The sequence below is a fragment of the Erpetoichthys calabaricus genome, chromosome 12 (genome assembly GCF_900747795.2).
Source record: "Erpetoichthys calabaricus chromosome 12, fErpCal1.3, whole genome shotgun sequence".
Taxonomy (NCBI): Eukaryota; Metazoa; Chordata; class Cladistia; order Polypteriformes; family Polypteridae; genus Erpetoichthys; species Erpetoichthys calabaricus.
The window spans coordinates 27,631,397-27,654,762 of record NC_041405.2 but is presented as its reverse complement, the minus strand read 5'-3'; the positions used below and the strand labels follow the sequence as shown (position 1 = coordinate 27,654,762).

Here is a 23,366-nt window from a genome sequence, read left to right as displayed (position 1 = left end):
GGCAGCGGTGGGAGGACAGTGCGCTTTCGCTGGTTGGAGCCTGGATTGGCAGTGGGATGCGTGGGTGTAGAGTCCGGTGGCTCCCTGTGGGACGCCATAGATCAGGCAGTGGGGACACGGGCCAAGATTGAAAGGTGTCTGTGTCTATTGGTAGATATCTGTCTGTGCTGCGAGGTCCTAGAAAGATAAGTCAGAGAGATGTCGGTTTTAAAAAGAAAGCACCAGGAATGAGAATTTGAAAGACTCCTGCATTGTTTTAGCCTCATTTTAATTGGATTATTTATTGATTTTAACCTCCAGCAGCACTTTCATTTTATGAATCATTTATTTAACTTTTTTTTTTGAGCACTGCATTTTGGACACCACTTGGACTTTGATTTGTTTTAATAAAAGCACTACTCCTTTTCACCATCCCCTTGCTTGGTGTGTTTTGTCCTCATCTGCTCAGCTCATTCTGTTACTTAGCGACGGTGTCGGGTTCATGAGGCTCCCATAATAGAAGAAGGAGCCAGGAGCTTACCTGCGTTGTCACAATCCTTAGAGCACAAATCCAACTTGAAAAATTGAGTCAAGGTGGCAATAGACAAAAGAATGGAAGTAAAACGTCTAACTTACAAAGAGAAACATGACCCAACATTTACCTTGAGAGTCACATATGGAGTACATTCCATAGTTTTGAAATCAATTAATCAATTTTTTTATAACCACTTTATCCAATTTCAAGACCTTGGGGCCAAATGATGCAGAATAATAAATCTCATACAAATCTGGCCACTATGACTGTCTTTTCAGGACTTCTCATGCTTTGCTGACCTCAGATCTCAGTGAAAAATGAGAAGGAGCATTTGGTAATCTCTACCCTGGATTTGTTCTATCTGCGGAATGCAGTGAAAGGGGAACAGAAGTTTCTACACTAAGACTTTCTTCTGTTTAGATCTTCTTAGATGTAGGTGGAAGCTGAATAGCCTAATGAGTCTCTGTGAATAAGTCAACATTCTAATAATACTTACATAGCAGGTCACATCTACTGTAGACATCACATTCACTCAATCTCTCTCTGACATTGTTTTGTATCAAACAGGTCAGGCCTTTTCAGGGCTCCATGTTACACTATCATCTGATAAGATCTCATTTCAATCTGGCTTATAAGAAGGGTGAGGTAGGCCTTCGATGTAACCCTTACCGAGATTCTATTTTTAATACTAAAATTAATGTGCATAAATTATACTGCATACATAGGTTTAAATGTCAAGTTGGACAGTGTCTGAGTAGCGTCTGCATGTTCTCCACATGTTCTGTCTGGGTGTTCTGATTTTCTTTCTATATCTCAATGAAGTACATGCTGTGTTAGTCAGAACTGTGTTAGAACTTTTAGGAGTGAGTGTGGATGTCACCCTAAGTGATTATCCCATTCAGAGTTTGCCCCACCTCATACTCGGTGCTGACTGGGAAGGCGTTAACTGACCCTGATGGAGAAACAGGCTGGAAAATGGGTTAACAGATAGCTTTTGTAGATATAGAGCAGTTGGGCTGACATCCATTAGATTTTCCTATGTCAGCATAACAGCTTTGTGGACAGCACAGTTAATACAGGAGGACACTAGTTTACATATTTCAATCAGAATAAGCTTTTTAATTAATTGTAAAAAATCAAAAAAGGGCTCTGTTCATTAAACTGCAGACCAACAAACCCCGTGTCGTCTGCAGCACCACGCTCGCAGCGTTACTTCCCCTTATAAAGCATGACTTTTTTTTTTTAAACCCATAGTCTCTGTAAAAGGAAGAAGTAGAAACCAGCCCCTGTGATTATAAAAAAAAAAGTTTTTATTTGAGTACTGAGGAAGTGAGGGCAGTGCATTCAGTACAACACAATCTTCTTGAATGGAAAGATGATGATGAAAAAGCAGTTTAATCGCATGAAACAGCTCGCCAATGTAGGGAGGTATGTGTTTGCCTTGTTGTTCGCTGTGGGCTTGTAATATTTTAGCAGAACAAAACTTTTGCACGGAGGGCTGCTCTGCTCTGGCTCATTATGGGAAGCTGTCTGATAGATCTGTGGTTTTCGCAGCTCTTTTGTTTTAATTAAAAGTCGGTGCCCTTTCACAGCATAAAATGCATTTTATTGTATTCAAAGCATCTCAAGTCTGCCGCAGGAGAAAACGTCAAATAATGATGCTAATTTGAACGGTAACATTTTTAACAATACATTAACCTGAATGTATTTCGTTTTTAGTGTTTTCAAGCATTTAATAAGTGCCCTTTTTATAGTTTACTCATTTTAAGAATTGCATAACAATACAATGATTACGTTACTCATGACTAAGACATATACTGCTTGATCTTATTCAGGATAAAACAGATACCAAACTAGACAGTCATGAAACAACTATTTCCTATGTAATCACTGAAAGGCTAAGAAATATTTAAAATGTGGGCAATTCATGTAGCGCACGTAACTAATTGAGAACAGCGTTGATAAACAGGAAGGTAAGGTAATGTGATGGTTATTGTTGCTGCTTCTTTTGTCTTGCTGCTGCTTCTTGGTTCTTGGGTTTGGATTTCATGCCTAGTTGTCTTCCGAGTCAAGTTTGGGTTTTTACTCACAGAACTCTGGTTTTTCTCTTATACCTGCCAAGGAAATTTAGTTTTCCAAACTGGACCAGTGTGAGCGTAGGTGTGTGCATGAGTGGGCAATGCTATGAACCTGAGCAACGTCCAGGGATGTTTCCCGCCTTGTGTCCAGTGCTGCAGACATAGGCCCTTGAGATTAAGAAATGAATCAAGTGGGTTTCAGATTATCTATCCACTTTCTAAACCAAGCACAGGCACAGGGAGATGAAGCCTATCCCAGCAAGTATAGAAAGCAAAGCAGGAACAATCCCAGGTTTGAGATTAAGTTAATAATAAATACCTTACAGATTCTTCAGAGCTTTTGAACTGATCCTCATAACGTGAATTTATCGTTTCCCACTTTTGAGCAAAATAAAACATTCTCTTCACTTTGTTTTATAGTATGTGGATTAGGAGATTTTTTTCAGATGAACAAGATAAAACAGCATTGTTCTAATATAGAATCAGTTATCTTAAAAGACTGTTCATTATTCAGTATGGCCCATTTAGTATTACCCCACCCAGATCAAACTGTTAAGAGAATTAGGGATTATTTTAAATGCAATACGGACTGAAACTTGCCAAACTATTTCATTCCAGTAAGGTCTAAGCAAAAAGTTGTAACAAAATGAAGCAGGTTAGGATACATTTTTGTTAGCACATTTATGAATATTATCACAAGATGCTTAGGATTGCATTCTAGGAATGTTGGCTCGGGATATTAAATGGTTCTTACATGGATAAACAATAATAGGTCACATCGAAATAGACTGTAAGGTTTAATCAAACATCGAGAATCCCACGCTAGAGAGGGGAGGCACACTTACTGCCTTTCAGTAAGAAGACACCGGTTCACATCCCAGATGCTCCCTGTGTGTTGCTTACTAACCCTCAAGGTGCTCTGGTTACATCCAACAGTCCAAAGACATGTAAGCAAGTTGGGTGGATTGTTGATTTTAAGTTGGCCCTGATGTGTGTGTGTGCGTTTTCACTCTGCCCTGGATTGGTGCCTCGTGCCCAGTGCTTGGTGGATTATTGATCTAGTATAGTATTGTTCGTGAATATGTGGAGTTTAAAAAAAAGGACAGAATATGAAATGAGGCTATCAGTGTTACAACAAAAGTGTAAGAGATATCTAAGAAAATACAGAAAGGTTGTTTGGACATATGAAGAGGAGAGACAACACATATGTGGGCAAAAGAGGAATGGAAGTACAGGGGAAGAGAAAGTTCAGGCAGGTGGATGGATAAAGTAAAAGAAGGCCCAAAGGAAAAGGGCTTGACTGGTGAGGATATGCAGGGCCAAGCTGTTTGAGAAGGTTGATCAAGTACATCCACCCCACATAGAATTGGGAAAAGATGAAGAAGAAGAAGAAGCATTGTTCTTTAATTGTCTTGCACTTGTCCTGTGTTTATGTATATTTTGCCTTGCAGTTCTAGGGCTAACATTATTTTGTGCCACTGTATACTGCAATATGGTGTATGGCTGCTATGACAATCAAGCCACTTGACTTGTCTTGAAAGGCTCCAAGTCTTCATGGGTTGGAATATGGATGGGTAGATGGGTGTTAGCTGAGACTGTCATAATGGTTAGATTCCTAGATGACAGCATCTGGTGTGAATACATTTGATACAAGCATCTCAGACATGAAAAAAGAGTGGAGTCCATCCATCCATTATCCAACCCTCTATATCCTAACTACAGGGTCACAGGGGTCTGCTGAAGCCAATCCCAGCCAACACAGGGCACAAGGCAGGAAACAAACCCTGGGCAGGGCACCAGCCCACCACAGGGCACACACACACGAGACAATTTAGGATCGCCAATCCATCTAACCTGCATGTTCTTTGGACTGTGGGAGGAAACCCACACAGACACGGGGAGAACATGCAAACTCCACACATGGAGAACCTGGGATGTGAACCCAGATCTCCTTACTGCAAGGCAGCAGCACTACCACTGCGCCACCGTGCTGCCAGAGTGGAGACTGTTTTGAAAATAAAATCACACTATGTGAGCTTTAAGATTTGCATTTCAAAATGGATACAAACAAAACTTCAAAGGAACTTTCAAAAGTGATACTTTTATTGAAAGTTCTATTTTACTTTCTTCACATGGTTGCAAGTTTAAATTACTTTTTGCTATTATACTTTTTACATTTCCACAGCCTAGTTGTTTGAAAAAGTCTTGTAATTGTAATGATTGCTTGTTTTACTGATCTTTAATATCCATCCATCCATTATCCGACCCACTATATCCTAACTACAGGGTCACAGGGGTCTGCTGGAGCCAATCCCAGCCAACACAGGGCGCAAGGCAGGAAACAAACCCTGGGCAGGATGCCAGCCCACCGCAGGGCGCACGCACACACACCCACACACCAAGCACACACTATATGACTTTTTGAGTGCAACACAAACTATATTCAGTAACACTTTATAACACCTTTAAAATTTCAAGTTTAGATTTGATACTGAAAAAAGATGCCCAATTAAGGAATACAAGATTTTTAAAGAGGGTGGCACAGTGGTAAGGAGGAGGCAAGACCGCACAAGTTTCCTCCCACAGTCCAAAGACATACAAATTAGTGAAACTGGTGTTGTTAACTTGTCCCTAGTGTGTGTGTGTGTGTGTGTGTGTGTGTGTGCGTGTGTGTGTGGGGGTGTGTGTGTGTGTGTGTGTGTGTGTGTGTGTGTTCACCATGCAATGGGCTAGCGGCCAATCCAGGGATTGCCCTATGCTGGCTGGGATAGCCTCCAGCTTTCCTGTGACCCTCTCCTGGATAAGCTGGTTAGGAGATGGATGGGTGATTCATTAAGATACAAATGAGTACTTTGTGAGGTCTTTTACTTATTATTATAAAGCAGAAATGTCCAGCTCCAGTCCTGGAGCCCCCACAGTGGCTGCAGGATTTCTGTCCTGCCACTTTCCTGATCAGTGACTTTTTTTCTGCTGTTAAATTAATTCTTTTCCCTTCATTTTAACTGCCATGTTTATTAAGACTCAGTCCTCTGAATTGCTTCTGACGTTGCCTTAAATGGCAGCCAAACAAAAATGAGATGTGAAGCGAGCCAACAGATGACCCGCTAAGTCCAACCACCTTCACACCAACCAGCTCCTTAATTAAAAGTCAGTTCTTGTTGTTAATTAAATCTGTTGTTTAATTTCATGATTTGTTGATACTTTCATTTTGCCTACAGAGGGTATTTTCAAAACTGTTGATTTTCTTTTTCTAACCGCCCCATCAAAATATTTTGTGGACCAGAGCAGATTGACATTACCAAGACCTTCACTTTTCTTTATTTTCAGATATTGTATGATGGGCACAGGTTGCTGCATATGTGTTGGTTTGTTTTGTATCTCATACTGTGTTTCATTGAGCTGGAAATCAAAATTTCTGAGTTCCTAGTCTGAATTTTCAGCAGGAATGTCCCCATTGGTTAGTCTTCCTACTCAGAAACCACAGGTCTACCAAGACAGAGTTTGTTCAGCTTCAGATTATGAATTCAATCCAAAATGGCAACGTATACCATAGACTTAAGTGAAAGCTGTGCTAAAATACTGTTTACTAGCACTTCTGTCTATTTGTCTCTCATTAAATTATCTCTACACACAGTACTGTCCAGCCTTGATCTGTGCCCATGTTGGTATGGTGTCTGGATGCGCAGAATACCACATAATGTGCTGTTCAGAAGATGTCCGCATCTCGAAAGAGCATGGAGGCATCCATATTGTTTTTCCCGAATGTTTTACTGCAACATGGCCAACTCATGTGTGACATTATTCTCAGCTCTGAGTCCAACTTCTGATGTAAATGGATAACAGCATCATTATGTTTTTCTGCTTAAAAAGCTTAAACAGCAAGTCAATTAAAATGAATCCAAAAGAAGTTCATTTGCCACACTAGTCACTAATTAAGAAAAGGGTTAAAATGAAAATCTACCGGCACTGCATCCCTCCAGGATCAGAGGTGGGAACCCCCTGTTATAAAGTGTTACCATAAAGTCAATATTTTATGTTTTAGTATATTAATTAAATCATTGTGGTCTATATTATTGTTATATCAAAACCTTCCCATGCCATGCTGTTTATTTTAAACAGCATAAAGGATATTAAAAAAACAACTGAATGTTGTGGAAATTTTGGTAAACTGACATATGATATGGCCCAGCATGGTGGTTTGGCTAGTGTTCCTTTTCATGTTTAACATGGTGGAAACAATGTTGTGTTTTAAATACTGAACAGTTTTTGGTTTTGCATGGTGGATGGGCAAGTGGCACATTTTGGTTTTCAGTTGCATTCATTTTCCACTGCTACTAGAAATGCCTTGAATAAAGTTTAATGAAATCATCAAGAATGGTTGGTGAGAAGATTAATGGTGAACGCATAGCAGGATCATCAATAAGGCAGCAACTGAACTTATGAGCTGCGGTGGGCTGGCACCCTGCCCGAGGTTTGTTTCCTGCCTTGTGCCCTGTGTTGGCTGGGATTGGCTCCAGCAGACCCCCGTGACCCTGTAGTTAGGATATAGTGGGTTGGATAATGGATGGGGGCGGCACGGTGGCGCAGTGGGTAGCACTGCCGCCTCGCAGTTGGGAAATCTGGGGACCTGGGTTCGCTTCCCGGGTCCTCCCTGCGTGGAGTTTGCATGTTCTCCCCGTGTCTGCGTGGGTTTCCTCCGGGAGCTCCGGTTTCCTCCCACAGTCCAAAGACATGCAGGTTAGGTGGGTTGGCGATTCTAAATTGGCCCTAGTGTGTGCTTGGTGTGTGGGTGTGTTTGTGTGTGTCCTGCGGTGGGTTGGCACCCTGCCCGGGATTGGTTCCTGCCTTGTGCCCTGTGTTGGCTGGGATTGGCTCCAGCAGAACCCTGTGACCCTGTGTTCGGATTCAGTGGGTTGGAAAATGGATGGATGGATGGATGGATGGATAATGGATGGATGGATGAACTTATGAGTGAAAAATTAAAGATGCAGAGAACAAAAAGAGATCACTAACACTGCCTATTCTATGTCCATTGAGCAGAAGATGATCACAGACTAATGGAGGAAATTGTGAAGTAAGGGGATCAGTGAGCTGGACTCTTGAGTCTGCTGTGAGAAGTGTTTCTCTGCTTTCCCTCACCAAAACTGAATGTGAATAGTTATTTAGCTCAGATGGAAAAAGGTATCTTGCAGCTGTTAAAAGGGAAAACTAAGCAATACTCAGAATAACAATGATGAGATTTAACAATATGGATTAATCAGAATCATGATGATTAACATATGTTTTAACATTTCCTATTACATATGACCATAAGTTTCAGTCTAAAAACACAATAACAAAACAATAAAATAATTCAGAGGAGAACAGGACATTCAGCCCAACAAAGCTAATTGACCCAATTGACATCAAGTCACATTTTGAAGGTTCCCCACACCGTACAGTCTACCACACTTTTTTTATGTGCCTATAGATCTTTGTATAAAGAAACATTTTCAGTCAGTCATCTTCCAACCCACTATATCCTAACACAGGATCACGGGGACTGCTGGAGCCAATCCCAGCCAACACAGGGCGCAAGTCAGGAACTAATCCCGGGCAGGGCACCAACCCACCGTAGGGCACACACACCAAGCACACACTAGGGACAATAACAGGATCGCCAATGCTCCTTCCCTGCATGGCTTTGGACTGTGGGAGGAAACCCACGCAGACACAGGAAGAACATGCAAACTCCACGCAGGGAGGACCTGGGAAGCAAACCTGGGTCTCCTTACTGCGAGGAAGCATTTTCTAACATTTTTGTAAAATTTCCCATTAAAATGTTTTCATCTGTGTCCCCGTGTTCTTGCTATTTTATTACTTTAGTAATTGATTATTAAGGTAACATTGACATCCACTGCACTAATACCCTTCATAATTTTAAATAATTAATTTATATTACTTGTAAATCTTCATTTGCTTAAACTAAAAAACTTCATCTCCTTCAGTCGTTCCTCATTACTCATACCTTGCCACTCTTGGATAAGACTAGTGGCTAAGTTCTTTTCTGTGACTATGCCTCTTTTGTAATATAGAAACCAAAACTTTGCATAGTGCTTCGGATGAGACCTCCTTAGCGCATTATATACCTTCAGTATGACTTCCTTTGACTTTAATCCTATACGTTGTGCTATAACCTAACATCTTGTTAGCCTTACTGATTGTTTCTGTTCACTGTCTGGACATGGACACTATAACTCCTGAGTCCTTTTCATAAGGTGACTTTTAAACTTCAAACCTCATACTGTGTATTGAAATCTAATATTTGTGTGGCAGTTTACATTTGTTTACATTAAACTTCATCTGTCCAAGCCTGTATTCTATTCAAACCCCAATGTAATGATTCAAATAGTTAATAATATCTTATCTGTCATTCTGTCTAGTTTGGTATCATCTGCAAACATCACTAGCTTGTCATTCATCTTCAAGACAACAAAAGCAAAAACAATAATAGGCTAATAATAATAGTGTGCCATCATGGTGGCACAATGATAGTGTTACTTCTTCTCAGGTTCAAATCTTGTCTGTTCTGCCTGTGCTTGCATGCTTTCCCCACCATGTCCTCTGGTTGTTATTCTCCAATAAGTGTAGCTAGACTGCCCCAATGGGAGTTCCAGTACTTTTTACTAGAATGTCATGTCCTGTTAAGCATTAATTAATACTTGATGCTTGATCGTTTTTTTTTTTGGGATTTGCCCCAAGACCCTGTACTCTTGCACTTATTCAGATGACAGAAAATTAGCTTCTGTGTTAAACTGTAGAAGTCACTGATGCTGTATTTTAAGTATGAAGGGCAACCAGATGGAAAAGCCTAAAAAGACAACCATCACAATAGTGATTGATTTCTGATTGTACATATTATAGTTAAACTCACATAGTAGCCACAATACTCATGGAGATGCTGAGCTGATCATTTCTCATTAAGTCACAATAGTTTTTAGTTCTAATTATTAAGAGACCAATTCCCTAGATGGGCACAGAAAAATTAATATGAAGTCATATGGCAAACACAAGTCTGCTTTTGCACATGCAAGGTGAATTTTGCACAGAAAAAAAAATTACAAGAAACCGTTGCTTGTGGTCTGCCAAATAAGTAATAGAATAAAATTATCCTCGTTTCAGTGCCCTCTTTTTTTGAGTATAAACTGTAAATCTATTTTTGCTGCTGTTATATTCATGTTTCTTCTGAGTGCTGGAATCTAACTCAAAAGTAAAGAACAGTCAGTCCTAGAGAAGACACCTGTTCAATACAAAAGTCATTCACCAGAAAGATAAACCTCAAGACATCTTACAGCCATGTATCTTAACCTTTGGACTGTAGAAGAAAACCAAAGCCATTCAAATCAGGTTTCACCACTCTAGGAGCAAATGCAGCACTATCATGTAGCCACATGATATATATACTGTACATCTATATATAAAAGTCAATGTATGTGCGTGTATGTGTGTATGTTCCAGTATCACTTCCGAATGGCTGGAGCGATTTTCATGAAACTTGGTACACATGTTTCTTATTGGTCGACTAAAAATACTATAGGGTGAAATCAACCCTAACCTCCCCCTCCCCTTCTGGGAAAGGTGGGGGGTGATCTTGCAGTCTTGTATGCACGTTATCATCCAGTTGACACTCGGAACGACCACCAGAGGGCGAACTGGAGGTGACTGGCAGTATTCTTTATGTCTGAGCAACACCATGCGCCTATTGCTTTTAAAATTAAATACAGTTGGCCGGGTTGGCATCCCAACTATTTTTAGGACTCATTCTGTCTTTGTGACTCAAACTGCCATATATGTGTGTGTATATATATATATATATATATATATATATATATATATATATATATATATATATAAAGCAGACTGTAACAATCTTGCTGTCTTGTATGTACAGTATATTATCATCCCGTTGACACTTGGCACGTTTCTGGTGTGCTCTGTAAATGCAACCAACAATTTTATCATGAAAAATCTGTAGTATTATTTGTTTCTCGTTTAATGTTTGTTTTTGTTAATTATATTTTCATCTTGCATTATTCTTATTGTGGGTGGCACGGTGGCGCTGCTGCCTCGCAGTTAGAAGACCCGGGTTCGCTTCCCGGATCCTCCCTGCGTGGAGTTTCCTCCGGGTACTCCGGTTTCCTCCCACAGTACAAAGACATGCAGGTTAGGTGCATTGGCGATTCTAAATTGTCCCTAGTGTGTGTGCTTGGTGTGTGTGTGTGCGTGCGCTCTGCCCAGAGTTTATTTCCTGCCCTGGGACTGGCTCCAGCAGACCCTGTGACCCTGTATTAGAATACAGCAGGTTGGATAACGGATGGATGGATTATTCTTATTGTAACAATGTTGTAGTGGTAATACAATTAAAATCAACCTAATAATAGCATTAATTTAATTGACTTTTTTAAGTCGTCAAAAATTCTGCAAGTGAAAACTTATTACTACACCACAAAACAAAAATGAATCTGTCAAAAAACCTTAAAAAAGGCTTTGCTTTTTCCATCCTTTTTACACTACTTTGAACATATTCCGCGATTATATTTTGATTAAAATAGGCTATCTCTTATATTATATATAAGACTAGGAAAATACCCGCGCTTCGCAGCAGAGAAGTAGTGTGTTAAAGAGGTTATGTAAACATATATATACATATACATATATATACATTTCTACATATATACATATCTACATATACATATATATATATATACATACATATACACATCCACATATACATATATATACATATACAAATTTACACATCTACATATATATATACATATGTACATATATATACATATAAATATATACATATCTACATATATATACACATATATATACATATGCACATATATATATATATAAATATAGACAGACATATATACATACATACATACATTCACATATATATATATATATATATATATATATATATATATATATATATATATATATATATATATATATATATATATACATATCTACATATATATATATATATATGTATATTCACGGCATTCGTAGTCTGAATCACAATCTGATTGTATGGGTGGTTACCTACCAGGTAACACTTATGGTTGGCCAGCAAGTCAGCTAACATCCGCCACGGTGCCTTCAGTTGTGAGAAGCAGATCATAGAATGGTTGAAAATAGTTTACAGCCAAATAATGCAAAGAGTACGCGACACGTGTTTCGCCCTAATTCTTGGCTCATCAGGGGTACACACTCACTGCACTCGGTTACGGGAATTGAACCTCGGACGTCAGCGCTAGAGGGGCTTCGCAGCGGTGAAGTATTGCTTTTAAATTTTAATTAAGAAGAAAAGAAAACCTTTTTAAATTGAGGGAAAATATACCAATAACAATTTGTTAAGGATCTGTTTTTTTGTGAAGCTGCCTTTACACAGCCTGTCCGCTGTTTTATAAACGAACGCCATATAAGGCCGTCCTTTCTCCTTGCTTAGCGGTTCTGTATTGTTTTATTGTTCGTTTATTTCGATTGTTATAGCTATTGTGTAGGTATTTGAGACTCACTTTTCTGTTCAGGTATCCATTTCCTTTATGTAATCCGTGGAATCTCCGCTATTTTTTGTTCGTTTATTATGATTATAGTTATTTATTGATTCCCTTCTTTAGCTGACTGCCTGCTCATATAAGGTGCTCTGCTGTTTTTTTGTGAAGCAGTCTTTACACAGCTTCTCCGTTGTTTTATAAACGAACGCCATATAAGGCCATCCTTTTTCCTTGCTTCGCCAAGGAAGCAGCCTTTTTATTTAATCCACAGGTTCTCCGCTGTTTTATTGTTCGTTTATTACGACGTTGTCAGTTCAGCACTCCGGTTATAATATGACCAAGTCGTGCAAGCTTACTGTTGAGAATGCAATGTATAGTTGTATAGGAGAAAAGCAATCTTGCCAAGCTTAATTTAAACTTACGGTTTACACCGTGCTTTGTTTCCGCCTTAGCTGCACTTATGAATATGCTTGTATGCGTCACTCGCTCGCTTCTTATTGTTTCGCTGCCTTCTCAATTGTGTAATGAATGTTTTCTTCAGCGCTCTTTGGGGCTCTTCCTTGTTTTCTACGTACTGCATTCACAGTCAGTTCACGTGATTACGTAGGAGGCGTGATGACGCGATACGCAACTCCGCCTCCCACGGCCAGCGAGCTGCAGTCCATTACAGTATATGGACAAAAAAGAGGTTCCAGTTATGACCGTTATGCTTTGAATTTCGAAATGAAACCTGCCTAACTTTTGTAAGTAAGCTGTAAGGAATGAGCCTGCCAAATTTCAGCCTTCCACCTACACGGGAAGTTGGAGAATTAGTGATGAGTGAGTGAGTGAGTGAGTGAGTGAGTGAGTGAGTGAGTGAGTGAGTGAGTGAGTGAGTGAGGGCTTTGCCTTTTATTAGTATAGATAAGTAAGCAATTTTTTTTATCTACCATAAACATCCTATATTTATTTTGTGGATTCAGCGTCTCTCTTTGTGATTTTTGTTTATTCATTAATTAACTAAATGTCATTTGTTTTGCAACATCGTAGCTAATGTGTTGGGGTTACAATTATTTCGTAAGAAAGAAATAGGAATTTTTTTAATACGTTCATAATCAAAAAACTAATTTAATTAACTTATCAAAATCGAAGGTAAAGTATAGACCAAATATAGCTATGATATTTAACTTATAATATTTATTTATATAGGTAAAATATTTAACCTTTAATTGATTGTAAAAGAATTTCAATTGGAAGAGTCTAATTGGAGATTCGGTCTTGTATGTCTGTCTACTTGACGCTTGGAATGTTTGGACAATCATTGAAAATTGCTGGAATCAATTTGGACACAGCCTGCTTCTCACATGGACAACTTTATGCGGCCTTTTCAATGGTAGGAAATCCTAACAACCTTTATATATTGGCTAAAGATGGAAAAACTAAAAACATTGTATATAGCAAGGGACTTTGTTAGTGCAACACCAGGTCAATATTAGCCGGACCCATTCCTAGCAGCAATTGACACAAAGCAAAAACCAACCCCCAGCTCGAGTCACCAGTCCATTTATCGCTGAACACAATCATACACACTGCTTCATTCAATTATGCTGAGCCAGTTTAGTGTTTCTAATCAATCTAACACTATTTGTATAGAAAGTTGTGTGATTTCAATAAATTCAATAAAAATAAAAAAAATAAAAAAATCTAACATTAATGTGTCTAGGATAGTGATATGAGATTGAAGCACCTGGAGAACACTAAAATGGACATAAGGAGAGCGCATAAACTCCACTGAGAGCTCAACCGTGTTTAAGAGCTGTCATGTGTATTTTGTGCTCAGTGTTCGTTTGTACCTTTCAGTGTTTCAGTAAGTAAAGAAGAGGGTTTTAATAGGTAATGGAGGCTTGTGGACTACCTTGAAAGGATCACTTGTCTCGGAAGCCGAAAAAGAACTAAAACAGGGGAGGAGCTGACTGTGCCTGAAATGGTTAAAGATCAACGGTGACAGAGATAGCACAACAGAGAAGGTTGATTGAATTCACTTGTGTTTTTGGAAAAAAACTATATACAGTATACCACCTACAGGAAGCCAACAGGTGAACACGAGTTCATTTATGTAGTGGGCAAGAGAAATTGAAGAGACTGGGGGTGAATTTGAGAGAAAGGGCCTGGTGGACCTGGATGAAGAGATGGTGGGTGATAGTTCCCCTGGACTTTAGTTATAGCTGGGTGAAACTCTCTCATTAAGGAAAAGTAATGAATGACAACATTCATACTTTGGACGAGCATTTAAAGAACTTTTCTTGTTACTTTAAATTCATCTGTATAATTGTTGTTAGTGTAATAGTGGCTTATCCATCCATCCATTATCCAAACCGCTATATCCTAACTACAGGGTCATGGGGGTCTGCTGGAGTCAATCCCAGCCAACACAGGGTTCAAGGCAGGAAACAAACCCCGGGCAGGGTGCCAGCCCACCGCAGAATAGTGGCTTACTGAATATTTTGCACTGCAATTCGTGCATAGAGAGTGTCCTGCAGTTAAGATGAGCAAGGACACAAATATAAACATTGATATTTTTACATTGGTACACCAAACCACAACATACCTTGTAATGTTAAGTGTACCTGGTCCTTCTTGGATATTATACATATACTTGACATATTAAATATTAAAATCATTATGTTAAATAAATTACATACACAGAGGTATACTATTATAAAGAGGGATCTTTAATGGAACTTTATGGTTCTTTACTGGGTTGTGTGGTTCCTTGTAGAAATATTGCTTGATAAAGCAACATTTCATTCTGGGAAGGGTTCCTTACATATAAAGTGTTTTGTACTTTAAAAAACTTTCTAATATCTAGTCAAAAAAACTAAATCTTTAATGTATGGTATGTAAGGCTACTTCGTAGGACACTATCAGTTTAAAAAACCTGGACTCGGCCTGTGTTATTGTATGCAGCAGGAGTCCTTTTAAAATCAGGAACCCATGGGTACTTCACAGATCTGCTACCTTCTATTCATGGTTGTTTACTGTATGGAGTCTGTTTCAGATCTAAATCAGTAAAGGTTCTTTGTGGAATCTTCATGTTGATGTTTTTTTGGAACTAAAACTGGTTCCCTATGGCATCACTCTGAAGAACCGCTCTGGCACCTTTTATTTTTCAGAGTGTAGGTAAGTCATAGCGTTGATGCTCTGATCGATAACAATGCTTTTTAACAACATTAAACCTGCCATGAGAGATACTAAATGAATTTCTACACAAACTGCAATAACTTTTGTAATGTGAGAAATCATTTTTTTTATACAATCTGCCTTTCCTGTCTATAAACACACATTCTTTTCTCACACATTGTTTTTTCTCCTTTTATGTTCAACACTCTCAGACAAGTTCCTTTTAACTGAAACAAATAAATAATTAAATCCAATTAATCTTTTTTTTTTTTCTATTTTACGATATCGATAAAACAAATACTTCCAAAACATTATGCACTATACTCAGAAATGCACCATTTCAATCATACGCCTACAATGCACGCGACGAAATTAACTGGCTGACTCACAGGAAACTCAACTGTAAACCAGGCAAGTGTGGGGGGGATGGGCGGGGTGGGGGGTTTGTGAGCTGAAAATTGGGACGTCTCCCCCCAGTTTGGAATGGTTGGTTACCCTGGCTGCAATACAGTTTTTGTTTTTATTTTAATTATATTGTTGTGTGTGTGTTTTCCATATTTATAATAATTTCCTTTTCATTCTTGCATTGACTTTTGCTGGTGTGCTGTGTACTTGTGGTTATGGTCGCTCACATTTCCAGATTATGTATTTATTTTTGCTGTCAATCTAGCAATCAATAGCATGTGATATAATTGAGCTGTAAAAGGACTCGAGGAGGGGTAGAAATGACTGAGCTGGGATTCATTTCCAGGGATTAGCAGCTGTCACCATTCTGAAACTGCACACCATTAGATCAGATAGTGGATGAGGCAGAGAGTGCTTTTGACGTGTGGGCACACAAAATATTGGTCCTTTCTTTGCACTTTTTATTGCTTGCTTTGCTCTTTTTGTCTGCATTCCAGGCAATAAAAAAACAGATTTTTAATATGTATTGAATGAAAAGTATTCTTATGTTTTATATACTAATGCAATTTAATCAGTTGTCATTTTGCTGGGATAAAACTCACCCTGAATGGTGTATTAGTGCATTTCTAAATACACACTGGCACTCTTGGGTAATTAAGTGATGTTAACTAATCTTAGGTGCATGATGAGCATTGGCCACCATAAAACAAAGCCCAAGCAATTTCAATTTGTATTCTTATTATTTATTTTTATTCACTGGTAATCAGTAATAATGCTGTGTTCAACATTTTAATTATGTCTGAAAGAACATTAGGTGTAATAATAATAACTATTATTTATTTAGCAGACAATCTTACCCAAGGTGACTTACAAAGTAAATCTAATCTATAATCAAGTAGTAGTACATGTTTAAAAAATATGAACCCAATCAAATGAGGCAGCACCTTATTAGTGACGTAAAAATACCCAAAAAGGGAACAATAGTGTCCTTGTAAACACTAAAACTATGCTATAGATTCTCATTTTTGCATTAGAAAATAATTCTGATGCTTATCTTGGTAGTGTAAATAAGATGAAGATGTGGATTTCTTCTCTTTAAGGTCCTTTTAATCTAAAGTTCTCATTAAAAATCAGTAGAACGGAAGTGAACTGTCTAGCAGCAATCATTGTAAGGCAACAGGAAATTGTGTATGAATTTATTTTTGCTTGCATTACCATCACTTGTTGGGTAATGCTGACTATTTGGAAAAGGCACACTATATTCTGTAGATGCAAACTGTTAAAGTCCCCTCATAGCAATGAATGTAGTGGCTTTCTGAAAACTATCAGCTAATTTTATCTTTCCACAGATGTCCTAAACTATTTGAGTTGTACAGTAAAAAAATAGGGACATTGAAGCCAGCCCTCTTGTACTTTCCAGATGCCATTTGCTGACCTTTTTAATTTTTAATTTTTTTTTTTAAATATAGCATGCTCGCCTGTTTACTATTTTAATCTCTAGAGCTGCTATGCAAACCCACTGAGGTCACCTACACATCTCCTACACTCAGAGCTTGCAACCTTAAACTTTCAGCCAGGGTAGGCTTTGCAATTATTATTATTTTAATTTTTTTTAATTCATAACTTTACTGTTATAAACAAATATTTATCATTTATAGAATTTCCTTTTAACAACTTTCAGAAGCATGTATATCAAAAACCAGAGCTCTTATGACATTATTGATTATTACTAGCTTTTCAACTGTAGTGGAACATCCAGAGTTTTAAATGTGAAAGCATGAAAACTGAATAGAGAGCTGTAACTGAGCTGAGTGCTATCACATTTTTTAATAAAATTAAAAAGCATCTATCTATCTATCTATCTATCTATCTATCTATCTATCTATCTATCTATCTATCTATCTATCTATCTATCTATCTATCTATCTATCTATCTATCTATCTAAGAGTGGCGTTTGGGGGTGGAAAGTGGGGTGACCTCCCCAGGCCCCTTAGGTTTTTTAGGTCTGTGTGTCCCATTTGAGCGGATTTGTCAAGTTATATTCTATCAGGCACAATGTAACTACATATTCACAATAAATAAAATGTTACGACCAATACGCTAAAGTCCCCCCCCCCCCCCACAAACCAACCCCCCCCACCTAATTTTGCTATATATTGCCTTTGATTCTTGTATGTCTAAGTATCATCCTCTGATGAAGGCTCCTGGTAGGGGCTGAAAGCTCAGGAATAAATGATACGTGATTCATTTTTTCTCCCTTTGTGGATCTCCAGCTGTTAATATGCAAACCGTATCACAGACCTTTGCTTCCATATATATATATACCTGTATATATATATATATATATATATATATATATATATGAGATGCTTCTAAGAGGAGCCCTTTTAAAATCCCTCTTCAAGTTCCATAGTCCACCTTCATTGCCCGAAAACGGTTGCCAGTATAATCCCTTCCTAAAATAGGTATAGCCCATTGGTCACTGGGTTGGCTTCTGTTTTGACTTGTGAACAACTGGTGGCTTGTCGCTTACGACTCATTCGTGTCCAGTGAGCCCACCATCGTATCTTAGTTGAGTCTTTGGTTCAGTTTGCTACAGTATGCCTAGTTGAAACAGTGCGGGAAGTGTTTGGTAGAGGAACGAGCAGCAACGTTTTATTACTGGTTTAGACGTATTGCTGTTGACGTCATGAATGGAGGAGATCGTGGTGCACTTTTTTAATAGATGACATCGTTATATTTTGAAAAAGTCTGCGTGTTATCTTGCAAAAATTTAGCTGAATACTGTAATGAGAAAATCTGGTGTATAGTAACATTATTTCTATTAAATTTGCAAGCAAGTTTATACAGTCCGCACATAACGGTAACAGCATTTGATGTAACCGGCCCTGCGTGGGATTGGTCAGCCCTAGGCCCCGCACACCCCTAAGGCCGTCTATCTATCTATCTATCTATCTATCTATCTATCTATCTATCTATCTATCTATCTATCTATCTATCTATCTATCTATCTATCTATCTATCTATCTATCTATCTATCTATCTATCTATCTATCTATCTATCTATCTATCTATCTATCTAATCCTGCCAACTATACTAAAATATTTATCTGTCTATCTATTGCAGTGGTTCTCAAACTGTGGGGCAGGCCCCCCTAGAGGGGCGTGAAGTAACAAAAAGGGGGGTGTGAAAAAAAGAAAACAAGAATCGAAAATATGAAAAATACACCTATTGCAACCAAAACAAATTAACTTAAACGACATTCTGATGCTAGAAAAATAAATATAGAGTTAGATAAATGTCGATAAAAGTTAAGTAGGTATAATAAAATATGCATCTATGATATATTATTAATTACAAAAGAACAAATTGGTATTAGTGGGCTCCTTTCAAAAAAACGTTAGGGGGGCGCGATTAAAACTGTTATGAAAACTCGAGTCACAATACTTAAAGTTTGAGAAACGCTGATCTATTGTCTTTTTTGACACTGGTCAACAGAAACAGACTCTTTAATGTCAAAGTGAAAACAAATACCTGCAAAGTCAACTAAATTAATTAAGAATATGAAACACAAAATAATTGATGTACCCTCTTGAAGTCAATGTTTAGCACCTGCACTGTTGGCAGCCATGACACCATTTAGTCTTTGTGCACCGGGCTCCATCAGCTTTACAAATCTGGACACTGCATTTTTTTCCCCATTCTTCTTTGAAAACTGCTGAAGCTCCGTCAGGTTGAATGAGGATTGTGCTCGGACAGCCTTTGGTAAGTCCAGATAGGTTCTCAATTGAATGGAGGTTTGGATTCTGACTCACTATTGCAGGACATTAACGTTGTTGTTTTTAGGCCATTCCTATGTAAATCTGGCTTTAAGCTTTAGGTTGTTGTTCTTCTCCCAAGGTATACGTTTTTTGTAGCCTGCATCAGGTTTCCCTCCATGATTTCTTTGTATTTTGCTGAATTCATTTTACCCTCACAAGTTTTCAAGGGTCTGCTGAACAGAAACATCTCCAAAGCACGATGCTGCCACCCCCATGCTCCCCAGTGAGAATTGCATCTTTTTGATAATGTGCAGCATTTAGTCTGAAGGCCAAAAAGCTAAATTTTGGTCTCATCAGATTATAGATCATTCTCACATCTCACTTCAGAGTCTCCCATACTGCTGTACAAAGTCTGACTTCTATCCATAGTAATAAATGTTGCTTTGTTGCTAGCTGAGCACAGTGTGTGAAAAATATTTCCACTTACTACTACTAATAATAATACTTTACATTTATATAGCATTTTCATCACTAACATGGAAGCACATGTGAAGTGTGTCTAATAATATACCACCTTAACAATTTCTTCCTCTATATGGAATGAATGTTGCTTCCTTATTTTAATGTTCAGGTAATGTCAAATGTGAAAATGTTGATAGAAATTTTTCACATTTACTGAATTTTTGTTTATTCTTTTGAACACATTATAGACCAGATACTTTACCTTTATTGCTGCAGTATTCTGCTAATGAAAAAGGGGATAAAACTGATCCCAGGAAACCCCCAACCACCAGAGACAGGCCTTGGCCTTTACAGGCCTAAAAAAAATACTTTTTATAGATGAAACAAGGCCAACAACTAACCTTTATAAATCCAAGAATTTGTTACAACTTCAAAAACAAGCCAAAAAAGAAGAAATAGATGTAAAATGAAGTAGAAAGTATTTCCCTTAAAAGGCAACCCTGAGCAAGCAAGTTCTAATACTAAATTCAAGAATCAAAAACAGGTACATTAAGTCTACAGAATGGGAAGATCAAAACAAGACACTGCTCACAATTTGAAAACTTCAGCAAACTCAATGATTGACTGCCTTGAACTTTTCTCTGAGCTCAATATGAAGGCAGAGGGAGAAGCCAGCTTCAGTGACGTCAAAGGGTCCATGCCTCCTGAGATTACACCCATAAAACGCAAGGAATGATGGGATAATTTAAAGACACAATTCATCGATTAATACGTCCCTTCTCTTGCTTTTCTAACTTTTCCACTGGGTTTGTTATTTATTTTCTGTTAGTTTTTTTTAGGATTGAGCCTGGGGTGGGTGGGACCTCCAGTTGCAGTTAAGTGTTATGATTATGTGTTTTGGTAATTTTTTTGTTCACTTGTTTAAGTCCTCACAGGTGGCGTAGTGGTAGTGCTGCTGCTTTGCAGTAAGGAGACTGTGGAAGATTGTGGGTTCGCTTCCTGGTTCCTCCCTGTGTGGATAGCGCTTTGAGTACTGAGAAAAGCGCTATATAAATGTAATGAATTATTATTATTAAGTCTTTTTCCTTACTAGTTACGTCTCATTATGGGTTTTTGGGGGTCATCAATAGGAATTTTTAATTTATTTTCATAATCTAGTTTGTTTTCAGTTATTTAAAATTATTATGCACAGTTTTCATTGCTATTTTGTTTTTCCTGGGGACCACCATTTTATGCAACCATTGTCATGACATGATACAAGTTGCTCCTGGCAGTTAGGTGATTGACATCAGCAGTATGCTATTATAAGTATCGGTTTGTCAAATGTCCCCCAATCTAAGTTTATGGATATTAAAAAAAAAAATAAATTCTGCATGTATTACCGGTAATTTTGATATTCCAAAGAATTGGTTTGTTTACATTTTTGTACAGGTGTCCATGTAGTAAATGGTACATTCTTACATTTCTTTTGTGAGGTTTTTAAGGTGAGAAATGTAGTTTTGAAGTCAGTTTATTGAATCATATCTTACTTTTTGTGTTGTGAATTATTGTGATCCATCTTCAACACCATTTTTGCCACAATTTGTTTCTTCCATTGTTATGTCAGCAGCCCAGATTGTTAGGAGTGTGTCCTGGAAGGTTGTAAACTCCTAATTACAACACAATGGGTAAAAAGTTATCTTTTTGAGCACTTCCTCATCTGAGTTTGCAGATACAAAACTCCTTTTTGTCAAACGAATATATTCTCAAAATCAGTTACCCAATAGTCTTTTGTGGTGCTGACCCTTTGCTTGTTATTTTTTGGCTTTGAGTTTTGCCTCTCATTACCCTTCTGACATGCGATGTCTCCCTCACTAGGTTTTAACCCCATTTTGCCTTCTGACTATGTCGTATCTCCTAGAACTACTCAGAAATATTTTGGGAGTTCTCATTAGCATAACAGCTATCTAGATGTCCTGGTTCTTGACTTTTGCCTTTGATTTCCTCACTACAATTCTTGGTTTAAGGTTTGTGTTTAGGCAAAAGATAGAACAGATTTTTGGTTTCCTCTCCTGGTCATCACCTTTAACCTTGGTAGCCTTTTTTTCGGTGTAAGGCTAACATTAAGTCCTCAGGTTGTTCTGTCAATTATGGCAGACACCTGTAAAAGAAGCCACTGTGTCCTTGCTGAGGCATTAACTAGATCTTCTACGTTAGCGGTGATGCTCCTTGTGCATTTAAATTTTGTTTTTTTCCCATCACAATAAATTGTGTTTTAGGCATTCATTTATGGTCTTTCCTTTAGTTATTCATTTGTCTTTTGGAAATTTATTTAGTATGTATTTTTGGCCTGTGGTTATTGAGGATTTCTTAGTAGTTGGTGTTTTTAGATTTCCTCTTTTACGCTGGCCTACCTTTGGTATTGTCATCTGCTTATTCATCTCACTATAACTAATTTTTATCAACTGTGTTGAATTAAATCTTCACTATAACTAGCTACTTTCTGGTTTTGGAGCTCTAGATTAAAGGGCAATCACTGCCTTAGGCTGGCAGCTTGGTGTAATAAATAAAGGGCTGGACTTTTAACCTAATGGACTCTGGTTCAGTTTCTGCCTTGTACTTGCTGTGTGGCACTGAGAAAGTCTATTATCCTACTTCTGCTCCAAGTGTGAAAAATAAAGTAAAAAAAAAATAAAGGAACCCTTTTTAATGAGAGTATGGCATCAAGTCAATGAAACTTCTGGGCTATTGATCTGGTCAGTTAAGTAGCAGAGGGGCTTGTTAATCAGTTGCAGCTGCTTTAGTGTTAATGAAATTAACAACAGGTGCACTAGAGGGGCAACAATGAGATGACCCCCAAAACAGGAATGAATGGTTTAACAGGTGGAGGTCACTGACTTTTTTCCCTCCTCATCTGTTTTCTCACTAGTTTTGCATTTGGCTACAGTCAGTGTCACTACTGGTATCATGAGGCAATACCTGGACCCTACAGAGATTGCACAGGCAGTCCAACTTCTCTAGGATAGCACATCAATATGTGCCATTGCCAGAAGGTCTGCTGTGTCTCCCAGCACAGTCTCAAGGGTATAGAGGAGATTCCAGGAGACAGGTGATTACTCTAGGAGAGCTAGAGAGGGCCTTAAAAGGTCTTTAAGCAGTACCTGCTCCTTTGGGAAAGGAGGAACAGGAGGAGCACTGCCAGAGCCCTACAAAATGACCTCCAACAGGCCACAAGTGTGAATGTCTCTGACCAAACAATCAGAAACAGACTTCAGGAGTGTGGCCTGAAGGTCCGATGTCCTCTAGTGGGCCCTGTGCTCACTGCCTGGCAACGTGGAGCTTGACTGGCATTTCCATAGAATACCAGAATTGGCAGGTCCATCACTAGCACCCTGTGCTTTTCACAGATGAGAGCAAGTTCACCCAGAGCACATGTAACAGATGTGAAAGGGTCTGGA

General features: G+C 38.3%; 1 protein-coding gene across 1 annotated transcript in view; it reads left to right on the top strand.

Moving 5' to 3' along the window:
• The first annotated feature begins 1,809 nt into the window (after positions 1-1,809).
• sh3bp1 (SH3-domain binding protein 1) overlaps positions 1,810-23,366 on the top strand; it is a 111,024-nt gene continuing 89,467 nt past the window's right edge. The window contains exon 1 of the mRNA XM_028815260.2: positions 1,810-1,942. Coding sequence (XP_028671093.1) covers positions 1,890-1,942 — 53 coding nt within the window. The 5' untranslated portion in view covers positions 1,810-1,889. The remainder of the gene's footprint in view (positions 1,943-23,366) is intronic.